At 43.2% G+C, this 17,492-nt stretch overlaps 1 protein-coding gene across 6 annotated transcripts in view; it reads left to right on the top strand.

The window, feature by feature from the left end:
• Positions 1 to 3,571: 3,571 nt before the first annotated feature.
• LOC124046585 (fermitin family homolog 2-like) overlaps positions 3,572 to 17,492 on the top strand; it is a 74,010-nt gene continuing 60,089 nt past the window's right edge. For 2 of the 6 annotated variants that reach the window (XM_046367114.1, XM_046367115.1), the window contains exons 1-2: positions 3,572 to 3,873; positions 5,494 to 5,651. In XM_046367114.1, coding sequence (XP_046223070.1) covers positions 5,495 to 5,651 — 157 coding nt within the window. In that variant the 5' untranslated portion in view covers positions 3,572 to 3,873; position 5,494. The remainder of the gene's footprint in view (positions 3,874 to 5,493; positions 5,652 to 17,492) is intronic. The other 4 variants (XM_046367116.1, XM_046367118.1, XM_046367117.1 and 1 more) reach the window with 3 other exon arrangements.

Genomic DNA, 17,492 nt, shown 5'->3' on the forward strand with positions numbered 1-17,492 from the left:
AGCTATCACAAGGTGAACCTCACTCAAATAGACAAGCACAGAATGTTAACTATGTTCGGAAATACATTGGCTAAAGAACTAGGGTTGTTTAAATGGTGTGCTGTGCATGTTCTGTTTTTTGTTCTGTTTTGAGATTGGTCTTGGGACTCACCATTCATCTCAGCTCCAAGCATCTAGTGAAGTCAAAGTGCGGTAGCTAGCTGGTCTATCCCAGAGTCACCCCTAGTTTAATGAGGGCTTTGGATGACCTTTGAACCCTAAGGGCTCATCTGTAAAACCAGGTGTGTTCTGTTGGGCACACCGTAGCAAAATGTTTTGCAACAGAATATAGATGGTATTCTTACTTGACAAGTTCAGGTAGTACCTCTGTTGCACAAATGTTCCACCAACTGAACATGTTCCAGGGCTTTCGCCTTTCAGATAATGTCCACAGAATGAGAGGTACCATCATCTAGGAATGTCTGCATTGCCTGGGTCGACTGAATGAACAAAACCTGTTTCAATAAGACTGTTTATAACTTATACAACTAAAACTATTTTTAGTTTGATTTTGAAAGGATTTCTGCTGGAAAAGTGACTGTCCCTAGAGCTGGGCAATAACCCACCATGCCTGAAATGGATTAAAACTGCCATCTGAAACGCTCTTTACTTTTCATTTAAAAAAAAGACGTTTTATGTACAATGGCTTCTTTTATTCTGTATTCTTCTCCCATCTGCTGCTTCTGAAGTTGTTCTGTCATGTCCCAAGGATGACATCTGAGAGGAAGTACTGACGTCTGGACCGTCTGGTCTGTCTGAATGAAAAGTGCTTAAATGTGTGGGAGGGAGGTCTGGGACGAGGCTGAGGCAGGAAGATATTCTCCAAATATTAAATGGGAAAGATTCGCTAGTTTCCATCTCCCGGTTTTGATGGAGAACAATAGTGCTATTTGTTTCCTTTGAACCGTACATCACATTCTTTCGAAGGCCCCACACATACTTTCCACCCACACCACAATAGCTGATTCATAGTTAATGAATAGAGCTTTGTGTGATTGAAGATATGGACCTAACACATTTTATGTATCTAATGTGGTACTGTAGTAGGATACAAATGCAGTTAAGCAATATCTGTAAAGCAGAAATGGGATTAGTTAAATGAAGTGAATGCAACAACAAAAAACTGCAATTCCCATTGTTCTAGGTTTGTCCACAAGATGGCATACCTCCCCATGTAGTAAAACAATGGCCCCCATTGACAAATCTGGTCATCACAGACCTCTCCAAGTCTATTTTTTATTTTTTATTTGTATTTTTTACCTTTATTTAAGAACAAACCCTTATTTTCAATGGTGGCCTAGGAACAGTGGGTTAACTGCCTGTTCGGGGCAGAACGACAGATTTGTACCTTGTCAGCTCGGGGATTTGAACTTGCAACCTTCTGGTTACTAGTCCAATGCTCTAAACACTAGGCTACACTGCCGCCCCTCTCTCCATTTACAATGAGGCAATTAGCATGAGACAGTTACTCAGTTACTAGTTACTACTGATCAGGCAGTGGTCCTCATGTCTGAGCTATTAGAGGGGATTTATAGGGTGATGTACTTGAGCTGCCCTTCTCTTAGCTTGTGCAGTTCTAACTCCTAGTTAAATCACACACAAATACCTTGGCAGTGAATTGTAAACTACTGTGTGTACACCATGCTATAATGCTGTAATATACTTTCTAATTGTATAATTATATGTCCATGTCTAGGATGGTTTGGCAGAATACTGTAGGCTGTATGTCATTTAATTTAATTAATTTGTAAGTCGCTCTGGATAAGAGCGTCTGCTAAATGACTTAAATGTAAATGTAAATTTGTACAAAGTAGCACATTTCTATTGGACAGTGCCATACCCACACGATTACAGATGCTGTTGTGAACTTCATTACAAGACACCGTACAAGTTCCCCATCAGTAATGAATTGTCTGGAATTGATTGAGACTATTTTAGTGACACCACCAGTGTTGTGTGAAAGCCAGACATTATACAGCAAAACCAGAGCAGGGCAAGCTCCACTCCACCTCAGTGTACCGTCTCTCTCCTCTCCTCTGCAACACCATTCCCAACTCCACTCCCATGCTCTCCCTGCATCTGACTCAAATGTTTACCCGGCAATTAAAACAGCCTTTATAAGGCAATGGGTCGGCTGCCAGACTCTAACGAGGGGGTCAGAGCAGCAAGAGAGAAAGGTTACACATTGTTTCAATGCAGACCATAGTCTGAGGCCCAAACTCCTTAGCTGGAGCTGGAGAGCTGACACTAGTGAGAGCAGAACACTGGAGGAGAGACAGAAACCCTGATGATTCATGCCTTACCGCCGACCACTTGGAGCAGGAGAGCGTGCTGCTGTAGAGAAGAGCAGATGCAATGGAACAAAAATGGACAGCAGCTCAATCTTTGCCAAACGAGCCATTTGTGTTGCTATGGCTTTGAATGCACATCAACAAAGCCAAACAAATGAGTAGTTTGGCTAAATATATAATTCTCTAGAGTGGTGGAGGCAGTGTGTGGATAGAAAAATCTGTACAATTCCACACATTGATGTGTATTTTATTTAGTTCACAATGACTAATAGCTACGACCCATGCACGCTCAACAGGGTAGTCTTTCAGGGCTGAGGTTGTGGATCCATCAAAGAGGTTTGGTTATTCTTCACTTCAGTCAGCCAGAACTCATGCCTGTTGATCTGTCAAAGAGGTTTGGTTATTCTTCACTTCAGTCAGCCAGAACTCATGCCTGTTGATCTGTCAAAGAGGTTTGGTTATTCTTCACTTCAGTCAGCCAGAACTCATGCCTGTTGATCTGTCAAAGTGTGTGCAATCCACTCCTGATGTTTGGTATTTTAATGATGTACCAGAAATGAAAATACAGGGAGAGAGATTCTCTTGTTATTTTATTTAGCTCAAGAAAAACAATGAACAGAAAGGATGTGTGGGTCTGATAAGAGGGTAGGACACCATTTAAGGAAAACAAGTGCAATGCGTGTTATTTTAAACCTTGTGTGTTTCATCAAAAGGAGTGATCAGCAGCTATATCCACATCAGATGTGTGGCTGCACACTGGACAATGTTGTGACATCTTTACCAGTGAGAGCATAATATTGCAAAGTATTTAAGACTAGTGGGCTCAGTTGCTGGATTTGATATACTGTAGATGGGGGGGGGCTTTAGAATGTGTGTTCTAAATGAGTAATTGTGTGTAATTCCCTTGACCCCATAACGGTCCCCGGATGTACCACCGCAAACGCTATACTATTTCCATAAAAGGCATGCAGAAAGCTTGTTATCCTCTACCAAACTGTTGGATTTTCCACAATGGGTCAGTTTAGAATGAAAGCATGGAATAAAACACCACATACAAAAGCATAGTTTTAACTTCTCCAATGTATTTCTAAATAAGAGTGCGTGGTTGGGGACATCATTGAAACTCCAAGCCTAGGGGTTAGAAAAGATCTGCGAGAGTATAAAAAATGACATTGTACGTAATTTCCCGCGTCACACAAGTCCCCTTCAAATGAAAAAGAATATAAGTATGGAAGGAGCAGGGGAATGACCGGGCGGGTAATGTTGGGAGAGAGGAACTGCTGAACGGTTTGAAAGGAAACGTCGATTGGAGCTGGGGCACTGAGTGACGTTATCTGGTGGGAAGAGGGAGGGAGAAAGAGAGACGGCTGGACTCCATTAGCTGAAGCCAGGAGGCACTTTGGGATACTTCAATTGGACGCGTTTTTTGGGATATTCTCTTTGAAAAGATCCAGATAGTCTACAGTATTTAGAAAATCTGGTTGACTATCGAAACCTCGGAAGTTTAAGTGGCTTTTTGGATTTGGTTGGTGTATTTGAGAAGGTGAGTGGACACAACCGATTTAATTTAAGTCCTCAACTCTAATAAATGTAGTTCTTTTTGCGCACTCTGCCGCTCGGGAATATGAAAACATGTATTTTTTTGTGCGCCAAATGCAGATAAGGCCTGCTATATCTGGTAAATAACGTGTGATTCTAACTCTCCTTTACTGGTTCAAACGTATTAGTTTTGTTCATGTATGGACATAAAGTGAGTTACTCTGGCTGACCAGATTGGGTGCTCTCATGAGTTCTTGTATGGGGCTGCTTACGTAATCAACTTCATATTTGTCAGGATGTCTTTACCGTTAGAAAAAGCAGGTGAACACAGACGGGAGAATATTTTTTATTGAATTTCAGTTTGCCATAATTTAGGCCGGTACCCTTTGTTCTTTTTTGGTTATCGATTAATTGCGTACTTCACGTGTAGCCTTAAAGGGGCAATCTGCAGTTGTTACATCAATTGTTTTTGGTATGTACCCATTGATAATGTAATGCCTCGTGACCTTAGTTCAACTGTCGTACCCAATCAGAATCCTAAATATACCTTTGACTGTTTCCAAATATTGAAGTAAAACAATAAACGCATTGTATAGCCTCAAACGTTGTTCAAACTATGTTGATATCATGGATGGTCAGTCCTTGCATCTCTAGTTATGTCTGAATTTGAGTGGTTACATTTCTCCAACCCCATCCCTCCAACCAGTTTTTTTTTGTCGAATCTGAGGCGAGAATTTCGCGTTGTTTCAATTGCTGATTGCCGCTTTAAGACTTATTCATGACTCCAATTACATTGAGCCATTGGATGTCCCTTTAGCCTTGTGAGGCAAATGCCCCGACGCCTGCCCAAATGATCTGTCTAAACGCAAAATATGCCTCGCATGCAATACAGCTTTGGAAACATTTGGAACTTAACTTGTATATCATTTTTCATATACAACAGATACACTTACTGTCACAGTTCAGGAAAGTTACAACCGCCTGTATTTTGATGAACATGCCATCTGACCGCAAATGTGGAATGGTCCAATGGAAATGCGAGCGCAAGGTGAGAGAATATATCTGAGGTAGTGAGTGAAAACAGCCGGGTGCGACTGCTAAATTGCGCTCAGTAGGTGTTTAATTTTTTTTTTTGTTGCCTAATTGAAAGTTAAGTTCCAAAGGTTTCCAAAACAGTATCGCTACCGCGGAATAATAACGTTTCCAAACGTTAAAACAACGTCGGGATTGTAGTTCACATGGCGCCAGCTATCCTCCATACCATCAGCAGAGAACCAAGGACCGGCTGTGAGCCACTTTGGGTTCTCAAGAGCTAAGGAAGCCTTTGCTAGAGCCATATCCAAAGCATGCTTCAAATGGCCTATAAGAAAAAAATGTAAAATATGAGTTATGATTCAAGAAACAGAAACTGTTGAAGTTATGGACAATCGCAACATTTTATCAAAACACTTTGATCGGCTATGGTGGCCTGGGTCCTGTGCTTCCTCAAGTCACTTTCAGTCTGCATATGACCAACTTCACCAATGAATGGCAAACACAATTTTGATGCATCTTTTTTTTTACCAGTTGAATGAAAGTGTTTCTTTCTTGGGCAGTTTTTCCTAATTGTTGTGATTTGTGAAAGGATGGCGCTGGACGGTATACGGATGCCCGATGGCTGCTATGCGGACGGAACGTGGGAACTGAAGATGCACGTGACAGACCTCCACAGGGACGTGTCTCTGAGGGTCACCGGTGAGATCCACATCGGTGGGGTCATGCTCAAACTCGTGGAGAAACTCGGTAAGAGATGTTCAATGGTGTTGCACTCTTTATGTCCAGCTTCTTCTGGGAGAAATGTGCTTATGTCCCTGCTTATGTCCCTTTAAAAAAAATTTCCCATCTTATTCAGTATTGGAATAGAAACATTTGCATATTGATTTATGTCAATGTTTTATTTTGTGTTGATCTGTGCTTCTATTCAGATGACCAATTTCTACTACATTTGTTTTCCTTATGTGGTTGACCAAGGGGGAGGAAGGCCATAGTTGGTCACGAGGCAATGTTCTTTGGCCCCTGTCCCCTCTGACTCCCATCTGCAGCTGGCTTCTGTCTGTCAGTTATCTCGTCATATTTGTGAGGCAGTACATGTGTTTTCTTTGCAACAGTTACTCAACTGACAACTGGAATGTGCCTTCATCTAAACACCATTAACAGATAATAGCACCTCGTAACCGGTGAGCGACACAAACTAAACATACAGGCTACTCTGTTCGCTTAAGTGGGAATTCAGAATCTATCTAGCCTGTAATGTTTTATGATATGGATATACTGGAACTTCTCACATTCTATCACATGATTAGCAACATCCAATGGAATTATGCTGCCGTTTTACAAGTTTCTGAGCGAGAGATTTAACAGAGTGGGAATGAACTCTGTTTCAGCATGTGGAACACTGGGTTGTTTCATGGTGAAACGCATCATGATGGCAGTGCAGTTTGGGACTTGACAGTGTCTTAGGTGTGTGAATACCCAACATTTCTCCATTGCACCATATTTTTTTCCCCCTTGCCTACACATTTCCCTGTTTCAGCCCTTCTGTTAAAGCTCAGTATAATTGTGGCTTTTGTTCTCTGTGGTCGTATGTGCTGCATCTAAACCAGGCTCCCATGCAGCACTGCAGCTGCACCGTGTGGGGAAACGTCAGGGAGGCTCAGTTAACTGACTCGGATGTTTTTGACTCCTTCAGTCAAAAGAACAAATCTTTTGACTCCATTCATTCATTGGAGTCAGCTTTTCCCAGAGTACGTAGGACCCCCTGCCGGAGAACGATGAACTGAGGACTTTAGAGTCATGATTTTCCAAGCCTCTCGTTCACCATAAGGGGTTTGTTGGAGCTGGCATTTGTGAATGAGACTTGTAAAAAGGTGCTTTAAACCATGTGCATGTGTTGATTACAAATAAGATGATTTCTTCATGCATTTGAAGGAAGGTCTAGTTGTGGCCGAAATCTGACTATATTGTGAACGACAACTCTTGGCGAAATGCATTGCTTGACTGCTGTGAGGGTGATGAGCACAATATCCTTTGCGAACTGCAGCACCCCAATGGCTTGAGTTTGTTGAGCAAAGGCTGTGTGTATGTTTAGTTTTTTACAAAGCTGTGTCCCTCATAATATCCAATAATCTAATCATTACGTTCGTTCTTACGATCAATGATCAGTTTTAAATATGTATTTTCCTTCTCTGTGCTGCCGGCAGCATGATCGGTTTTAAATATGTATCTTCCTTCTCTGTGCTGCCGGCAGCATGATCGGTTTTAAATATGTATCTTCCTTCTCTGTGCTGCCGGCAGCATGATCGGTTTTAAATATGTATCTTCCTTCTCTGTGCTGCCGGCAGCATGATCGGTTTTAAATATGTATCTTCCTTCTCTGTGCTGCCGGCAGCATGATCGGTTTTAAATATGTATCTTCCTTCTCTGTGCTGCCGGCAGCATGATCGGTTTTAAATATGTATCTTCCTTCTCTGTGCTGCCGGCAGCATGATCGGTTTTAAATATGCATCTTCCTTCTCTGTGCTGCCGGCAGCATGATCGGTTTTAAATATGTATCTTCCTTCTCTGTGCTGCCGGCAGCATGATCGGTTTTCCTGCGTGCATATATGGCGGACAATTGTTGGTCGGAGCAAGTCTAAGAAGCCGCTGAGCCGGAGGAGCGAGTATAAATCCTGCTGTCACTCAGAAAAACAAATCTTGACTCTCGAGTCAGTAAAAAGAGTTGTTCAAAAAGGATGAACAGTTTGCAAACTGCACATCACTAGAAGATGTGGATGTATGGAGCTGTAAGTTCCCCTTGTGAATGTTTCTTTCTGTTACAGCATGAGGTGTGTGTGTGTGTGGATATATGGAGCTGTAAGTTCCCCTTGTGAATGCTTCCCTTCTGTTACAGCATGAGGTGTGTGTGCTTTATAGGGGGTTGTCCAGCTTGTTGTAATATTTCAATAATTTACTGCTCTTGTTATTGGTCAATAGTTTGTATTTATGATACTATTGTGATTCCGCGAATCATGTTGTGCTCGGTCCTGGTTACCTTTGGTTTTGTGAGTTATTGCCAGTGGATTCAAGTGTGTGTGTGTGTGGTTTGATGTCCATGGTTTAGAATCATTTGGTTCAGCTGACTGTGACTGTCAGTTGTTCTTGTCACACTGAAACTAACACTGATTATACTAAACATTAGGAACACCTACCTGATTGAGTTACATCCCCCTCCCACCTTGGATTCAACAAGGTGTGTTGAAAGAAGTCCACAGGGATTCTGGCCCATGTTGACACCAATGCTTCCTAACGATGTGTCAAGTTATCTTAATGTCTATTGGGTGGTAGACCATTCTTGATATGCACAGGAAATTGTTTCGTGTGGAAAAACCTAGCAGCGTAGCTGTTCTTGACACAAACCGGTGCGCCTGGCACCTACTACCATACCCCGTTCAATGCACCATGTTTTCTTGCCCATTCACCCTCTGAATGGCTCACATACACAATACATGTCTCAATGCTTACAAAACCTTTAAACTGTTTCCTCCCCTTCATCTACACTGATTTTGAAGTAGATTTAACAAGTGATCTCAATAAGGGATCACATCTTTCGCAGAGTCTGTCTGTCTGTCATGGAAAGAGGTGTCCTTAATGTTTTGTCCATGTTTTTCCCAAACTTTACCATACCACCAACCTTTTTTCCTCCTCAATATGTGAACGGTATTTTTTTATCTAACCAGGTAAGCTAGTTGAGAACAAGTTCTCATTTACATCTGCGACCTGGCCAAGATAAAGCAAAGCCGTTTGACACCTACGCAGAGTTACACATGGAATAAACAAACACGGTAGAAAAAGTCTATATGCAGTGAGTGCAAATGAGGAAGGCAATAAATAGGCCGTGGTGGCGACGTAATTACAATATACCAATTAAACACTGGAGTGATAGACGTGTAGAAGATGAATGTGCAAGTAGAGATACTAGGGTGCAAAGATAAATACAGTATGGAGATGAGGTAGTTGGATGGGCTGTTTACAGATGGGCTATGTACAGGTTGAAGGCATGTATCAAACTCCCAGTTATCCAATCGTTTGTAATAAATGTGAAGGAATAGCTTACCAACGTGTGGTGACCTAGATTGTCATTTCAGCACCGCTTTGATTGCTTTGAGACAAGCGCAGGGACTTGTCTTGATAAATCAAGTTAAAAAGTTCCTGTAGCTGCTATGGTTATCCTCAAACGGCCCCCATAGTTGACATGTTGGTGTTTGGGTGCAACTTAGATGGCATGGGAACATTCAAATAGGTCTAGTCAGGTTGTTTTCCATTGTAATCATTAACCCAGTCTCCCTGCAGACTTGACACATGGCTACTCTATGTTGACCTTGTTGAAATACTGTACATATGACCAGTAGTGGTAATGAGATGAAGTAATGATCAAGTATTATCCACATTTAGAGTAAATCAACAACTTACACTGGATAGAGTGGGATCATGGGAGCCTCACATGATGAAACTAGTGTGACACTGGTGTATTGTGAGAAAAGGCACCACCTCTTTTATGTGTGTGCGCTTTCTCCCCGCTGTACGTGACCTCTTTTCATGCCTCCCGGTCCACCCACCTCTCACTGGTGACATGGTTGAGTACAGACTAAACTGCATTCAAGTGCTTTGGCCACATGTTGGCATATGGACTCTGATTGGTTGAATGATAGTCAGATGTTTGTCTTGGTGTAGGCAGGTTAATTTAGAGGGCATCCTTTTGAAGGTAGTCTGTCAACACGCATACACATGCCACGTACTTCTCGTACACAGACACCCAGGATGTCCTGTCCCAGTCTCTCTCACAAAATCCCTTGTGATTCTGTTCATGTCTAAGGGTGCAGTCCGTGGCATGCGCTGCATTGTCACACATACTGAGCGAAGATTCCTCATGGTGGTTTCACAGCTACTCTTTACAGCCCACATTGAAAACACAACCCTTTACCAGCACAGTTCTCTTGTTGTAGGTTGGGTCATGCTTTAACATGCATAATGTATGTGTTCTGTCTGCCGTCCGTCAGTCCTCCATCCCCTACTATAAGCAGTGACTAACCCCGTTACATCAGAGGCTCAGATGGGGAGCTAGTAACTGCAGTACAGCGTAATGGATTCAACTGTGAAATGCCAGGAAAGCACTTTGCCATTGATTAGTCTTCATTCCCCCCCCCCCCCCTGATCTGAGGAGAACGGTGTTTCAGGCTGCATGATTAAAAACCCTCCCCTCTGATCGCCCCCTCACTCAGTACTTCACTTGTTTGTGTCTGCTGAAGTTGGACATTATGACTTTGTTCTTATCCGAAGTGCTTCCTTTTGAAAGCTTTTCTGTTGGAATCGAAGGGGAAACCAACATCTGACTAAACAACATTAGATGTGGACTTTATTGGATGAAGATGGAACAATTGTCACACTGTATCAACATTGTAGGAAGTCTGACATTCTGAGACTTTGGCTCACTATCAACTTCGGGTTCATCATCAAATATGGTTAAAATGGTCTAACTTGATTTCACACTCAAACATGAGATTTTGCTGCTGCGGTGACAGTTACCATTGCCATCATCATCTTACTCAATTTCACACAGTAAACCATGATCATTTGCCACCTCCTGAGCAGTTTCCATTGCCTGGCATCACCTCATCTAATCCAAGGGGTTTCAGTAGCCTTTGTCATCCTAACAAATCCTAGTGAAGTATTAACGGTGCCTAGATTTTTTAAAAGTACACCGTACCAGTCAAAAGTTTGGACACACTTACTCATTCCAGGGGATTTAGTTTTTTACTATTTTCTACATTGTCGAATAATAAGGAAGACATATGGAATCACGTAGTAACCAAAAAAGGGTAATTCTTCAAATTTGCCACCCTTTCCCTCGATGACAGCTTTGCACACCCTTGGCATTCTCTCAACTAGCTTCATGAGGTAGTCACCAGGAATGCATTTCAATTAACAGGTGTGCCTTGTTAAAAGTTAATTTGTGGAATTTCTTTCCTTCTTAATGCATTTGAGCCAGACAGTTGTGTTGTGACAATGTAGGGGTGGTATACAGAAGAGAGACCTACTTGATAAAAGACCAAATCCATATTATGGCAATAACAGTGCAAATAAGCAAACGGTAGTCCATCATTACTTTAAGACATGAAGGTCAGTCAATATAGAACATTTCAAGAACTCAACGTTTCTCAAGTGTAGTCACAAAAACCATCAAGCGCTATGATGAAACTGGCTCATGAGGACCATCGCAGGAAAGAAAGACCCAGAGTTACCTCTGCTGCGGAGGTTAAGTTCATTAGTTACCAGCCTCAGAAGTTGCAGCCCAAATAAATGCTTCAGAGTTCAACTAACACACATCTCATCATTAACTGTTCAGAGGAGACTGAGTGAATCAGGTCTTCATGGTCGATTAAAAAAAAATATATATATATATATATTTTTTTTTGTTGTTGTTTCCAACCGCCACATTCTGCAGCGATACGCCATCCCGTCTGGTTTTCGCTTAGCGCGACTATCATTTGTTTTTCAACAGGACAATGACCCAAAACACCTCCAGGCTGTATAAGGGCTATTTGACCAAGAAGGAAAGTGAGTGTGCTGCATCAGATGATCTGGGCTCCACAATCACCCAACCTCAACCCAATTGAGATGGTTTGGGATAATTCGGACCACAAAGCAGTAGTGACAGAAAAAAGAAGCCAACAATTACTCAGCATATGTGGGAACTCCTTCAAGACTATTGGAAAATAATTCCAGTTGAAGCTGGTTGAGAGAATGCCAAGTGTGCAAAGCTGTCATGCAAAGGGTGGCTTCTTTGAAGAATCTCATATCTTTTAATTTGGTTAACACTTTTTGGTTACTACATGATTCCATATGTGGTGTTTCATAGTTTTGAAACACCACAGTTTTACAATGTAGAAAATAGTAAAAATCAAGAAAAGCCCTTGAATGAGTAGGTGTTCTAAAACTTTTGACCGGTAGTGTACGTTGGTAGTGATTGCCCAGTCCCTTTCATTGCATATGACCTGGTAATAACATGATAATTGTCCAACAAACACTTTGGTTTCTTTGGGTTTTGTTGAAGCGAGCACCATGGTTAAAAATGTTGAATTATTTGCCGTGAGTACCAGAAAATACCCATATCACAATTTTTAAAGAGTGCCAAGATCTGTCCTGTCCTTCTACACAGGCCTTTACAGTGTCCATTAAGGGACAGGACAGCCACTGGCCTTGTGCTCTTATTGTTAGCCTATATAATGGAGGCCTGCCTGGCTGCCAGTTGGCAGCACTCAATGCTAATGCAATCCCTGGAATCCTGATGCGCTAACACGGACGTCATTAAATTGAGCGAGGCACATTTTGTACAGACACACACACATACCGGTATGGCCTGCCCCTTCCTGTGAAAGTGGGGATGCAAACACTCTTGTTTGTTCTGTGCAATCTTTTTTCTAAGAATGCATTGTTGTAATGTTGCACCATCCTGGAAGAAGTCCCTGTTTTCTGTGTCAGGGCTCCAAGAAAAGGGTTTGTGAAAAAGCCAAACATCTGACTTTCGGGAGTAGAGGAGCTACTTTGTTAATATACAGTACCTCTACCCTAAGGGAGGGGGAGCGCATGGAGGAAAGTCAAAACTCTTATGTAAAAGATGTGTTTGAGTAAAGCAATGTTGCTCCTCCAACCTGGGTGGGTGTTGACTCCCAGTGGGAAAGTTCTAAGGGGCTTTGACTCTGAATAGTAGAGCCAATCAGTGTTGTGTTGCCCCTGCTTAGCTTCATCCTGACAGCGGTTTAGAGGGGAGTAAGGTTTAGAGGGGAGTAAGGTTTAGAGGGGAGTAAGGTTTAGAGGGGAGTAAGGTTTAGAGGGGAGTAAGGTTTAGAGGGGAGTAAGGTTTAGAGGGGCGTAAGGTTTAGAGGGGAGTAAGGTTTAGAGGGGTAAGGTTTAAGGTTTTAGAGGGGCGTAAGGTTTAGAGGGGCGTAAGGTTTAGAGGGGCGTAAGGTTTAGAGGGGAGTAAGGTTTAGAGGGGCGTAAGGTTTAGAGGGGAGTAAGGTTTAGAGGGGCGTAAGGTTTAGAGGGGCGTAAGGTTTAGAGGGGCGTAAGGTTCAGATGCCCTTAAACGCTGTTGTTTTCCCATCCTAGTGGTTCGGATTCGAGGATAAGCTGATCCTAGATCTGTTGTAAGGGATGGAGAAGTGGTGGTGGGCTGGCTGAGAGGAAGGGGGGGTGGGTAGGCTTGGGGAGGGGGGGGGTAGAGGGAGGTGGTTTTGACGTAAAACATGGTGCTAGAATTCCATAAGTCTTCTGTGGAGCAGGAAATGATTTCCATGGTTTGGCATGTTCTCTGGAAGCTACAATGCCGTCATCCCAATACCTCCTGCTGCATGCTTCAGCTCTTTCGTTCACTCTGTTTCTTTCACTTTCGACCTACCCCCTTTTTTGGAAAATTTGTTTCGTATGAGGAGCCTGTGCCCTGACAACTTTTTCCTATAGCGGTTTTATTGAGGATCCATGTCCCTTGAAATAGTTTTTGGGGTGTATATTTAGAAGCCTTGTGCAGTATTGTTTTAGTAGTTGCCCTAATATTTGTTTTATAAATAGACACTACCGGTTTTATAGAAATGTACACTACCGTTCAAAAGTTGGGGGTCACTTAGAAATGTCCTTGTTTTCGAAAGAAAGGCAAAAAAAGTGTCCATTTTGAAGTAACATCAAATTTATCAGAAATACAGTGTAGACATTGTTAATGTTGGACATGACTATTGTAGCTGGAAACTGCTGATTTTAGTCTTACATTTTTTAAATAGAATATCTACATTTTATCAGCAACCATCACTCCTGTGTTCCAATGGCAAGTTGTGTTAGCTAATCCAATGTTATCATTTTATGTTTGCACAGCTGAAAACTTGTGCTGATTTTTAAAAGAAGCAATAAAACTAGCTTTCTTTTAGACTAGTTGAATATCTGGAGCATCAGCATTTGTGGGTTCGATTACAGACTCAAAATGGCCCGACACAAAGACCAATTGGCGCTATGCAACTGATATTTAATTTTAAAAAGTGGTGGAGAGGTTTTCCGAGTACTCCAATCAGAATGGCAGGTTTGGTCTGTTGTTGTGGTGGGGTTTTGGGTGGTGTCCCCGCTGACCGGCCTGTCTGTTGGTGGTATTGACCAGAGGATGATTGTCAGTGTTTGACAATGAAGATGGTCAAGGTTTGACAATATATTAGGGGCTTTTGAGGAAACGGATGCGGTTTAACGCAGGATGTGTGACTTCCTGTGAAATGTTGTTCTTAACATCCCCTCAACTCTGCTCTCCTTGTTTAGGGGCTTTCTAAACGGATACTTCCCAGAATTTTCTCTGGTTTGGAATGAGGGTCTTTACTACATACAAAGAGAATCTCCCTTCTGTAGAATCAGGAAGTATTGCAAATCCCTCTGTTTCCTATAAATGCTTTGTCATCTCACTTATCATGTTGCCATGACTAACAAATGAGGTAACGTGTAGAGATTTGAGTTATGACTGTGAAGCAGTCTTGTCCATTGGTCAGAACCCTCCACAACCATAGCTCCCTGCAGAGAGGGGGCCTCACCGGACCAGGCGATTTAGCCCCACTCTGCTTTGCTCTATCTTACAGGAAGTAGTTAGGCAAAGTAGCAGCCCTGCCCTGCCCAGAGCTTCCTGTTACGTATGCAGATCCTGCTGGGTTTTACCCCCCCCCGATCACAGCACTACACTACAAATTGTGATTACTATCCTAAATTGAGCGTACATTGCAATGCGGTTCTAAAATGTCCTAAGATGTCTAATATCTAGTACTCTCAGTTCTATTCTCTCCCTCCCTTGTGTTAACTAAGTGTCCTGTTTTTGGACCCTTCTGTGTCCTTGCTTTTTATTTTTTAATGAATAATGTTTGGCATCTCAAACATGCAGCAGAAAGGCCTTTCCTGGCTCTACCTCCTAGTGCTGCCTGGTAGTGATGGGGAAAAAATTACTACAGTTACATTTTGGGATATTCTTTTTGATATTTCGGTCTGACAATATTGCAATATTGTTTTAGCGCTAGTTGGATGTACCTGCACTAAAAGCCCTTCATAGCTTGTTTTCAGCACTTATTTCCCTGATTGATCAACAGTCTCATGGGTCTCTCCTGTCCCTCTGCAGCGGACATGTTTAGCAATATGTTTGAATGATCAAATTGCAATGAAAGCACGGTATCGAAGCGCAACACATATCGTATGGGCATCTAAGTATATCTTGAGGTCCCTGCCAATTCCCAACGCCGCTGCCTGGCTCTCCTCACACCCAGGCAAGGAACTGTCTGCATTCTACGTGGTCAGAGGAACACCAAGCACCTGCTGGTCAATGAACTAAATCAATATGGCTTTTATCATTTTGGTCCCTAAGGTATGTTACATTCCAAAACCCTGTCACCTTTAACTCTATCCTCATTTACTCCCCTCTATACATCGGACAACTGTTCTATTGCTTTCACCTCCTGTCAGACCTGGGATGGAGGGAGTGAGTGAGTGTAGAAGGGGGAACAACTTTGGGATGATATGCAGCCCTGGTCTGTTTTCCCTCCCTTTCATAGATGGCTTCTAAACTCCAACCTCTCTCTGGTCCCCAGTGTAGGTTAGTCACTCACTCAGAGCTGTAAGCCTATTCACTGTCCCTATTATTTGGGTGAGGTGTAGTATGGCGCAATCACTGGATATAATAGTCTGTTTACCTGGGTAGCCAAACTATCCATCCCACTCGGCTATTCCCTTCTGTCAGAGAAACAGCAGCTCCAGGATACCTAGGGCCTATTGGAAATAGCGAGGCCTATATTTATTATTTTGAGGTTTCACTGATACTTTTGCATAGGCGGGTGAGCACAGCAAGTTTTTAAATCATTTTTTTCCCCTTTCTGATAAATCATAGTGGTAGTATAATGGGGGGGGGGGGCAATACATTAGGATGATGGGTTGTCAGTGAGTGTGGCAGATCTCTCCCATATCCATCTTTGGTGCCTTGGGGATTGGATGGCCTCTCTCTGTGCTCCATTGATCCTGGAGACTGGCTATAATGTGATTACAGGACTGGGCCCTGACTCTGAACACAGCTGGGTAATTGTATAAAGCTGCGTCAGGGTGGAGCACACCCATTGTTTTGCGTTGTTTGGATTATGACATAAATGGATACAAACGATCAGTCTCCGAGGAGGACTGGGCGATCCTCTCGTTTGTTATCCAATAACCCCACGGCAGAGCTCTCTGTCTCCCCTCTCCTCTCTCTCTGAAACAGGCCTGACTCGGTGAATCCTGGCAGTGATTGTCCATAGGTAAGGCCATTCCCCTTATGAACCTCTAGGGCTTTAGAAGTTGGACACACCACTCTCATTTCGTCCTCTCTCGCTCTAGCTCTGAGCGTATCCTCCTGGGCTGTAAGGTATCAGGTAGCTCATGGGTCTTCTACACTGATTCTCCCAGACCATAACAAAGTGCATCTTTGGGGAAAGCCTGAGCGAGCCTGCTTGGAAAATCCTCCTGGATACTCCCGGCTACACTTCTAATCCACGAGCTGCAGCCGGGCTGAAGGCTGAGCTCAAGGGCTGGGCTCATGGGCTCTCTGCTTGCAGCTAGTGGCATCAGGAGCCTGCTCAACCATTTACAGTAGCCAGGGACTTTACCTGGAGAGTGTGTGTGTGTGTGATTCTGTTGAACAGGGTCTTATATCAGACCTGTCCCAGAGGAGGGTTAGTGTGTCAGACAATAAGATCACCAGGATCAATATCTAGCCTATGGCTTCTGTTCCTTCTGGATGCACATGACTTCTACAAGATATATGGGATATCTGTTTCTTTCCTGAAGAAAAGTGTGTGTGTATATGTGTCGGTTCATAGCCATTGACTGCGCTACACTGTACTGTGTTGTGTATCTCATGTCCGTAGCCAAAAGGAGGCTAGAAGGTCCCTGTTATTTTGTGTAACATACATGCAACCACACTACAGGCTGATCCAACTTTGATGTAATGTCCTTATAAAACAAGTCAAAGTGAGGCTCAGTTGTGTGTGTGTGTGTGTGTCCTCCACGTGCCTGTATGACCTCCCTACAACACCTGGGCATGCTCCTGATGAGGTGGTGGATGGTCTCCTGAGGGATCTCCTCCCAGACCTGGACTAAAGCATCCGCCAACTCCTGGACAGTCTGTGGTGCAACGTGGCGTTGGTGGATGGAGCGAGACATGATGTCCCAGATGTGTCAATTGGATTCAGGTCTGGGGAATGGGCGGGCCAGTCCATAGCATCAATGCCTTCCTCTTGCAGGAACTGCTGACACACATTGACTTGCAGTAGGAGGAACCCAGGGCCAACTGCACCAGCATATGTTCTCACAAGGGGTCTGAGGATCTCATCTCAGTACCTAATGGCAGTGCTCTGGCGAGCACATGGAGGGCTGTTTGGCCCCCCAAAGAAATGCCACCCCACACCATGACTGACCCACTGCCAAACCGGTCATGCTGAAGGATGTTGCAGGCAGCAGAACGTTCTCCACGGCGTCTCCAGACTGTCACGTTTGTCACATGTGCTCAGTGTG

The sequence above is a fragment of the Oncorhynchus gorbuscha genome, linkage group LG10 (assembly GCF_021184085.1).
Source record: "Oncorhynchus gorbuscha isolate QuinsamMale2020 ecotype Even-year linkage group LG10, OgorEven_v1.0, whole genome shotgun sequence".
NCBI lineage: Eukaryota > Metazoa > Chordata > Actinopteri > Salmoniformes > Salmonidae > Oncorhynchus > Oncorhynchus gorbuscha.